General features: G+C 26.6%; 2 protein-coding genes across 6 annotated transcripts in view; one reads left to right on the top strand and one right to left on the bottom strand.

Moving 5' to 3' along the window:
• Window positions 1-217: 217 nt before the first annotated feature.
• On the bottom strand, window positions 218-2,040 carry LOC103570398 (uncharacterized). The gene is made up of 3 exons (XM_008548113.3): window positions 1,772-2,040; window positions 1,366-1,704; window positions 218-1,298 (listed from the first exon to the last, which is right to left on the bottom strand). The coding sequence occupies exons 1-3, from the start codon at window positions 1,799-1,801 to the stop codon at window positions 963-965; spliced, it is 705 nt and encodes a 234-aa protein (XP_008546335.1). The 5' UTR covers window positions 1,802-2,040; the 3' UTR covers window positions 218-962.
• A 147-nt stretch (window positions 2,041-2,187) lies between these two features.
• LOC103570400 (acetyl-CoA carboxylase) overlaps window positions 2,188-10,033 on the top strand; it is a 46,255-nt gene continuing 38,409 nt past the window's right edge. Inside the window, exons 1-3 of one of the 5 annotated variants that reach the window (XM_053739648.1) lie at window positions 2,604-2,924; window positions 4,376-4,561; window positions 4,822-5,065. In XM_053739648.1, the coding sequence (XP_053595623.1) occupies window positions 2,897-2,924; window positions 4,376-4,561; window positions 4,822-5,065 (458 nt within the window). In that variant the 5' untranslated portion in view covers window positions 2,604-2,896. Of the gene's footprint in view, window positions 2,526-2,603; window positions 2,925-3,728; window positions 4,117-4,375; window positions 4,562-4,821; window positions 5,066-10,033 lie in introns of those variants that run through there. The other 4 variants (XM_053739647.1, XM_053739651.1, XM_053739649.1 and 1 more) reach the window with 4 other exon arrangements.

Here is a 10,033-nt window from a genome sequence, read left to right as displayed (position 1 = left end):
AATGATAGTCGTAAATTTTAATGTCTTTATTTTTGTTAATAAATGTTTTAATAGAAATTTTATATGAATTTAAATTTTCTTATTCCGATCCCTACCCGCGTATAATGTTAGAGTTACCTTTCGAGATCTACCTTACCTTCAGAGATATAAAAATTAAAAAAGTTGGTACCGCTGTATACTCTAGTATAAAGTTAATTTGGTATAATATACTGCTACCACTAAATCGCACGAGCATAAACCTCCACTTGCTACAACTTTCGATGCTACCAAGTATGTTGGCAACATACAATCGCTGACTCGAAATTATTGTAAACTTAAATAAGGCTAGACAAAAATTCAACTGGCATTATCAGCAAACTGCTCGCAATTTATTTGACTCATTTTAAAAAAAGTATAAAATACTAATGCATTAAATTATCGTTTTTTTAATAGATTAGTGACTATTTTTCATGATAGCAACAAATACACATGTAACATTTTATGTCCGACTTAATCACTGTATGCAAATACATAACATCAGTTAGATGTACAACTGTTCATAATTTGACATCTTTCTACATTACTAAGTCACCATCTCGTACTGTTACTATCAGCCATCTGTATTTAAAGGAAACAACATTAAATGCAACTGACTAAATACAAATCTGTCTCAAACATCCACTAGAAATAAATACAGTCATTATTAACATCATTTGACTCTTAACTATACCGGAAATAATATTCAATCGAAATACTTTTCGACTCGAAAGAACTGGTTGTTAGGACAAAAAGATGACACCCATGGACCCTATGGATGCGCGCATACGCGGGAGAATTTAAATAAATTAATCTTTGTTAATAAGTAATACATTATATTTATTTCAACTTTGTCATAATTACTGCTGTGAAAATCAACATATAAAAACTATTTTCTTAAATTATTAGTACATAAACTGAATTTTTTTAATTAAAAATAATTTTAATTACCGGTTATTTTTAAATTCATAATTATTATTAAACAATTCAAATAATTTAATCGTCATAGCACTATTTAAATTGCCACTTTGCATAGTACCCAGTAATTTAGAACATTCCAGACGAAATTCATCATTAATACTTGATATGATAACCTTTTCAATTGCAGAACTCATCAAGTAACATTGACTGAAAATTTCGTCCAAACTCACGAAATTGTTGTACAGTAACTGATCATCACATTGTAATGTATATTTTAAATTCGAATAAATTTTATTCAAATTATTAAGCTCTTGCGGTAACTTTATTTTAAATAATTCATATTCTTCTTTTTTTAATTTATGCTGTAAAGATAAAAAAAAAATTTTTTTAATTAAATTCCAATAAAAATAGCTTAATTATTCAGTTTACCTCAATTTTTATCCCTAAATATTCTTTTAGATGAGGATGACGTATAAATGAAGAAATTTCTCGATATTGATTTAATTTATGTATATTATAAGTAAATTCATGATTACTATGATTAGATTTGAAGAAAATTAAAGTTGATGTATTTTCAACTGACGATTGACATACAGCTTTACATAGAACATCAATCCAATCAGAATGGTATAAATTTGTCAAACTACAGTGTGTTATTTGAACCCAATCAAATTTATCATCTTTTATTAATTCAATGTCAATATGCTTGTATTTTTGAATTTTTGATTTTTCGACATCAAAGTTAACCTCTGAGAGTTTAATTACGAACTGCAATTATAATAACAGAATAATATTTTATTTTTTTTTTTTTTAATAAATTAAATCATTTTATTACCTCTATTACATTATTTATTAATTTTTCCATAATAAATCACTTTTAATTATTTATTGCTTGAAGATCAAATAACTTGTCTTTTGTCTTAATACTACGTATCGATAAACTTAAAACTATAATAATGTATTATTGATGTATATCATGTTTAAATTTAATAATTTAAAAGCTATTATTGTCGTGTAATGCCCTCTAGAAAAGATAGTCCGGAATAATTTTGTTCGTCTCTATCGATAATGTAAAAGAATTAGATGTTTCTCTCTCACAAAACAACTTACCCTTTCCTAACGTTTTTTTTTTTTTTTTTTTTTTTCCGTGACAATATACATCTATACATGTGATTCATATATGTATATACCTAGAACCTAGATTATATACACGTAACTATCTATAATATAATAGATACTGGCACATGGCACTTGAGGGCCGTTAGCCAATAAAGGAGGAAAAAAACTATCTATAAAGAGAAGAAGAAGGTCATAGTAAACAGCGTGGATAAAAAACAATCGATATAAGAAAAACTGTTTAGATAATTATTTACTAAAATTGTATTACTGCTAATGTTAAGTTTAAATTTATTTTCAATGAAATATCAAATGTTTGATTAACATATTACTACACAGATATTAAATATTTGTCTTTAGTATATGTAGTGGTAAATAAAACAAATATATCGAATGTCAGCAGACGAGCACAACACTTATCCTAACCTCCAGCAGGAGCGAGGGACTCAACCTCAACGAAAAATTCGTCACCGGTAAGTTAAATTTATTTTAACATGATGCAAAAATTAATTACTTTTATACTTTATATTAATCAAGCAACATTAACTAGGTCGTGTAAGCTTTTGGTTATTCAATTTTTTTTTAATTTATACAAAAAATAATTTTATTTGAGACGCATGTGCTTTTGATGTTATCTCATAGCAATGATCTGGACCAATCGCTGCGTTTCTTTTTGTGGCCTGACGATTTCATTGACCAATCACGTTATTCTTCATATAAAACTATTTTTTTTTCTTATTTCACTATATTTGATTTTTTATTTTTTTTTTACTTTAATAATAGCCTTTTTTTTTAATTTTTAAATACATAAACATGTAATATAAAAATGATAAAATAATTATAAATGGGACAAATTATTAGCATATTCAATGGTATGTAATTATAATGTTTTAACTATGATTTTGTGTATCAATATAGATTTTTGTTAATCTTATAATTTTATAAAATTATAATAAATTAAAATTTTATCCAAATTATATATACAAACATTAAGGATAAAGGTCACGTTGATATGTAATTGATAAAAATATATTATCGTTAACACGTGTTTTCATCTATATTTTATTAGACGTTATTCGAATTTGAAAAATAAATTTTTGGAAACAATAAAAATTAACTATTACCGAGATATTTATGGGTAATAAAACTAAAAGATACAATAATCAGTAATCAAGTATACAAATAATTCCTGGTATGAAGATATTGATGTCCTAAAAAAGTAACGCCGTCGTATATTATTTACGAAATATAATATACAAGGTCAAGTGTACTAAACAGAACTTTTTTTTCATTGTTAGATAAGACGTTAACTTATTTTCGATCAATTTAAATAAATTTATTCATTCGCTTATCTCATTTTTCATGAGATTAATATCATTAATTTTGTACAACTATTTAATTATTATTAATTGTTGATTTTAAATGAAATACTAAAAATATCATATGAATTACAGGCTACAGTAATTACACGTGCTTATGAATATGCACATAAAAATACATAATAAAATATTTAACTTATCTTTAAATAAATGTATATTAATTAATTTATTTTTTTAAATGAATAAATTATTAGTTATAATCAATAATAGAGTTGCAATTAAAAAGTAAAGTTAATGTCAGTTGTTATTATATGTTAGTTTCTGATTGTCTCTAGACAAATGTCTCTCTATGTATCCAAATTAATTAGTGTCATATAAAATGAACAAGTGTTAAGCTATTTATCGTTTTGTACACACATTAAACGTGAACGTTAAAGAAGTAAAGTTTCTTCCCGACCCTTGAACTATATTCCGGTCATTCTTTTACAGCCGATCAGTTTATCATTTCGTTGAGTAGCTATTTATCTGTGCTACAGACAACTACGTTTTGTCCAGAAGTATTTTTTTTTATACTCATAGCATTATTTTGTCTTTTTTCTTTCTCCTTAAGATTTTTTAAACAAATAAATTAATCAATAATAATACCAAAACATTGACTAAATTACGTGAATCAACTACTAAAGATAAAGTGCTGAAATAAATTACATCGGCGGTATGTTGAGAGAACTTTTCGACTTTACTATTGGTACAAAAAACTATTTTCAAGTCAATTTTTTTTTTTTTTTTAATTATATTCAAGTTTAAGAAAATTTTAATCATTCAATATTTCAACTAGTTTGATAAGTTTGATAACTATCTTTTTTAGAAAAATATATTTTTTTTTTGTTATTTTATTGTACATGAATTATTTAAAGAAAATAATGAAGTTATTAAAAACGAATGGGAGTAATAAAAATATATTGAAATAATACAAAAGAACCTGTAGCTGCAAAATTTAATTCAAGGTTTTCGTACGTGTTGTCTCGTGATTGTACTTGCTGTTTGGTCATTTCAATTCATCATTCAATTTGAATATGATGTCAAGCAACTTTTAGGTTTATTGGCTTCTCTACTATTATTGTTATTTCTGTCATCTTGTATAATTTATCTAAATTTAAAAAAAAATTATTCTAATTTAAACACTGATTTAGGTGAGTATAAGAATATTGAAACATATGAGATAAGCTTTACTTGGATTCATAACTAATTTTCTTTTCATCTAATTGTCATTTTAATAAAAATTAATTATAAGTTTGATTCTCGTGACTAAAATTGCATGGGGATTTTACAATAAATTGCATCTCTTGCGTTACACTCAAGAAGCTTTCGTATAAAATAAGATTTAACCTGCTAAAGAGATCTTTAAAAAATATTAAATTAAAATTTTATATCGACTACATTCATTTTGAAGGTAATACCGACAACGAGAACAAAACGCTGCAACAAAAATTTTTAATACAAAAAAAAGAATTACTAAAAAATTTAAATAACGGTGACAAGATGTCCGAAACACCTGTAAGTTTTGTTGTTGGTGGCTCAGATCCAACTGAAGAACTTGAATTGGAAACTGAGGACAGTTTTCCTATTGAAGGATTTGATGGATATCAACAAATGCCAACGATGCCAAGTATTAATGAACATCGAAAACGGTTAAGGTGAAGCTGTTTTCTTTTTTTTTTTTTTTTTTTTAATTTAATTTATTTTTTATTGTCTAAATTTATAGTTGGATTAGCGAGACTGCGTTTCGGATATTTTCGGTTTTTACCCCTACCATAAAAATTTAATACCTAAAGCATGCGCCTTGATGGTGAGGGTAAAAACCGAAAATATCCCAAACGCTAAGTCTCGCTAATCCAACTATGATACTTTTTCATTTATTTTTATTTTCCTTTATTAATGATTATACATAATTTTTAATCGCGATAATTTTGGGTTTAGTACTCAGGCTACTAAGCAAATTTGCTAAAAATATTGAAAATAAATTACATTAACGTATTCATTTTGTTGACCTGGAAGCGCCCTCCTACAACCTATAAATTTCAATATTCGAAGGACAAATGAAGATAAGGTTAGGCTCAATTCTAGTCTACAAATTAAATAAACATATTGACGTCAATGAATATTGAAAATATAATCGAGTTTCAATGATAATTATTTATCAAAAATGCTATTCATTATAAAAAAAAAATTAGTAAATCCAAAAGTGCACGACTCTTGATGCTTATTTCATCGTGGAAAAATATATAAAAAACAAAAAAAAAAGTCGTGCAAAAAAAGAAAATTATACGATAAAAGTTTCAAGGACAATTTTTATTTCTTTCCGTTACACTAGAAATTTAAATTTTGCTCCGAAAAATAATTAGATATATTGTTTCGCGCAGGCACGACTGGTGTGATGAAAGTATATGTAAAACCATATATAGATATATAAAATTGGTTAAGTTATTTTTATTAATTATAATTAAACGGGTCCGATTTTGATGGCCATTTGTGACATACTTCTTCTTTGGCTCTAAAATAATCTTTAAAAAAAAAAAGGTGATCCAAACAATGGTTTTTTTCTCGAGTTTTTTTGTTTACGGGTTACGGACACTTTCTCGTGCTTGACGGGAAATTTTTTTTTTACATTTTGATCTTTTTTTAGTTAATTAATACATCAACTTGGTCTTGATAAGTCATAGAATTAATCCTTATTAAATTCTCTATCCGATAATGTGTAACTTGGTTAAGCTCTGTGGACTAACAAGAGTGGAAAAGTAAAAGCAATAGCAAAAAAAAGTCAACCAGAATTTTTCGATCGTAAATCACACTCTAATACTTCGCATTAAGAGTCGCGCACTAAAAACTTTAAAAATTGTACAAGTAAATAATCAATCATAAAAGGAATTAATTATTTTTCAACATAATTTTATGTTCATTAACTCATGCCAAAAATAAAAGGAACAGAAAAATTTTTTAATTTTGTTAGTGTTTTTTGCACGGCTGTAACTTCGTAAAAAATAATCGTATCGAGATTTTTAAAAAAGTATTTTATAGCTTGAAATCTCTAGTTTCGGTGCATTTTGATTACAAATTTTTTACACAGAAAAAAAAGGAAATCTTGAGCCAAAAAATAAAATGTCTTCGAAATTTTTTTCTTGAACCAAGCGAAATTTCTTACTTTATTGATGTAAAAAATTATTTGGATCGAGAAATTATTTCTTTCGCGGAAGACATAATTTTCTTAGTTTGAAACATAAATTATTTAAACTAAGAAAAAACTTTCTTGGTCCAAAAAAATTTTTTTTTTTTGGTTTGAGAACATTTTTTTTTCAAACCGACAAATTTCTTTCTTGGCCAAAAATTGTTACGTTTTCGAGTCAAGAAAAAATGTCTTGAGTTGAAACGAAAATGTTTTTGAACCATGAAAAATCATTTTTTAAACCAAGAACAAACTTTCTTGGGACAAGAAATTTTTTTTTGTCGCAAACAAAAAAAAAAGTTTTCAGCCAAGAAATTAATTTCTTTAATTGAGCAAATAAATTTATCGAGTTAAAAAAAATTTCTTTTTTTTTGTCATTTTTTTATTGAAACAATTTTTTTTTTTATTTTAATATTATAAACAACGCTATGAAGCAAATAAATACTTTATCAGAAGCATTTATTAGGTATAGGGAAGTTTCGAAATAAGAATAGTATATTCTACAACTAATGCGGTAAGTTGTCGATTGCCCATGAGAGCGGTTGAGCGCTCGAACGAAGTGAGTCATTTCTTAAGTTATGTGCTTATGAGAAATGATATTCTACATAAAAGAATATAATTTCGTACAAAAAAAAGTTATCATTTTGCTTTTATTCATCTAAAAAAAAAAATGTTAAAGAATTTTTTTAGTTCAATTGACCCCACCCTCCCCTACATTAAGCTACAAAGTAGTGGTTTATTTACTAAAAAACCAAAGAAAGACATTTTTTAGTGCTTCTAATGAATGTTAAAAATAAAATTTTCCAAAAAATGATACAAAGGTCTTGTAGAGAATAATTCAAGCTTTTAACGTCGCCCTCTAATTTACTGTGCGATTATTGGTACTTGAAGTATCGATGATCAAAACGAAAAGAATCATTTTTCGTTTTAAGGCTGGTATCTCAGCGATAAGTTGTCGTACAAAACTCTAAAGAAATGCATATTAAAGCTGAATAAATTTTCTAATCGACCTGTGCGTTGGTTTAGCTGAAAAAATGTTTTCACAGCCCGCGGACTCTGAAAGAAAATCAAAAATTTCTGTCTCGCGTTATTTCTCATGTTTGCGCAATAGCCGTAGCCCTAAACAAATTTTAATCAGAATGCCCCGAAACTAGAGATATCCAGCTATAAAATACTTTTTTCAAAATTTCGATACGAATATTTTTTACAAAGTTACAGCTTTGCAAAAATCATTAAATAAATTTCTAAAATCTTTCTGTTCTTTTCATTTTTTACATGAGTGTATTATTATAATTAAATATGTATTCTGATAGTTTTATTAAATAATAACAAAAATTCACGAGTAAAACATTTAAAAATAATAGGGGCGTGCGAATCTTGTTCGAATCGAGTCGAATAGTTAGATTCGAGTCGAATATCGAACAGCTCGAAGGATTTAAATAGTTCGAAGGATTCAAATAATTCGAATAGTTCGAAGGATTCGAATAATTGGAAAGATTCAAATAATTCGAAGGATTCGAATAGTTCGAAATTTTTTCGAATCTTCGGTAAATAGTGTTATTGCATCTAAGAAATTTCGTATTTATGGCTTTATTAAATTAACAAACTATTAGGGGAACCTGGAGCACGAAGGCCCCCTTCGAAAATTAGCTAAAAAATTTTTTTTTATTTTCTGTCGTGATGACCTTTATAATTTTTTAATTATATTTCAGAGCAATATGTAGGGTAAAATGGACCAATTAAAAAAAATTGCAACGAAAAAATTATTATTTTTTTTTTATTTTCCAAATTAATTTTTTCGTTACAATTTTTATTTTTAATGGTCTATTTTACCCCACATATCACATATTGGCTTAACATACAATAAAAACATTATAGAGGTCGTAACGACGAAAAATTAAAAAAAAAAAATTTTCTATAATTTTATGGGGAGTTCTTTCGAGCTATTCAAACCTTTTGAACTATTTGAAGCATTCTAACTATTCGAATCTTTCTAACTATTCAAATCTTTCGAACTATCCGAACTTTTCGAATTATTCGAATCTTCGAGGCGAATCTCGAATCGAATGTTCGATTCGATTCGCCTCGAATAATTTGAAGTTTCGAGCATTCGAGCACCCCTAAAAAATAATAAAAACAAGTTAATTTACAATTAATAATTTCATTGATTTATATCCTATACATTTATATATTATATATAAATTTTATGAGGAACACAAAATTTTCAACTGTGCACTTATTCTATGGGCGATTATCGCGGTCAAGTTTGAAGATGGGTTAAATCGGTCGATTAGTTTAGAAGTTATGGCTGTTTGAAATTTCCACGATTTTTCAAAAAAATCAGTTTTTATCCATTTACAAGTTCATATAATTTTAAAACTAATACTCACAGACAATTTCCGTAAAAAATATCTGAAAGCTTGTCTGAAGAGCTTTAATTTATGACCTTCAACTTTATGTTTTGACCATTTCTTCCAATAATTTGATAGCCTTGAAAGTTCTAATGGAATCAAAAAATGTTGAAAATATGGTGTTTATCTCACATAACTTATCCATGTCCCATTATAATCCAGTTTCATCAGTTGTATTTTATTGTGCACATAATAACCTGTAAATTTCACAGCTATTTTATATTTTAAAACTATTTCTTTTATTACTTATACTACCTCTACCTTCTATGATTATCACTGGTCTTGTCATTACGATGGCACTCACAGTTCTTTTCGGATCTTAATGAAATTTTTCACGCTTATTCTATAGACGATTACCTTGATCGAGTTAAAAAATGATCTGAATCATTTGAATAGTTTTGCAATTATGGCTGTTTGAAATATTCATGATTTTTCGTGAAAATCAGTTTTTACTCACTGTTGAAGGTTTTATAACTATTAAACTAATATTCATAGACAATTTCCGCAAAAAGTATCTGAAATCTTGTCTAATAATCTTTTATTTACGACCTTAAGCTCCATGTTTCGACCATTTCTTTCAATAATTTGATAGCCTTGAAATTGCTAAGTAATTTAAAAAATGCTGAAAATATGGTTTTCATTCCACATAACTTAGAATAGTAATGGACATATTTTTGATGATATATTAGCCAGGGAATATTATATATTTCTTCGGCCATAATTTCATAAAAAAGTACTAAAATTTTGGATAAAACAGCGATATCTCAATTTTCGAGATATTTAATTATATTTATCTCGGAAACTACTAGCTCGACGGTAATAGACTAAATAACCTTTTTTGTAGAAAATAAAATTCTCTACAAAAAAAAAAATCCTGTACAATTTTGTTCTAAAATTAGTGGTTTGCGAGTAAATTAAAAAAAAACCATGAAATTTGAGAAAAAATTGGCTTAAAGATTTTTTACCAGTGAGGCCGGTTACAAAACGTAAATTAGCCACAAGCACATTCAAAGAGAAAAGATTCCTCTGTA

The sequence above is a fragment of the Microplitis demolitor genome, chromosome 5 (assembly GCF_026212275.2).
Source record: "Microplitis demolitor isolate Queensland-Clemson2020A chromosome 5, iyMicDemo2.1a, whole genome shotgun sequence".
Classification (NCBI taxonomy): Eukaryota; Metazoa; Arthropoda; class Insecta; order Hymenoptera; family Braconidae; genus Microplitis; species Microplitis demolitor.
The sequence above is the reverse complement of the archived record's forward strand: the minus strand, read 5'-3'. Positions and strand labels throughout refer to the sequence as shown.

Excerpts from the sequence above, each read along its gene's own strand:
- LOC103570398 (XM_008548113.3), bottom strand. The coding sequence starts at position 1,801 with ATGGAAAAATTAATAAATAATGTAATAGAG. Across the intron at positions 1,705-1,771 it reads TAATAAATAATGTAATAGAG|TTCGTAATTAAACTCTCAGA; the intron begins GTAATAAAATGA and ends TTATAATTGCAG. Across the intron at positions 1,299-1,365 it reads ATTTAGGGATAAAAATTGAG|CATAAATTAAAAAAAGAAGA; the intron begins GTAAACTGAATA and ends TTATCTTTACAG.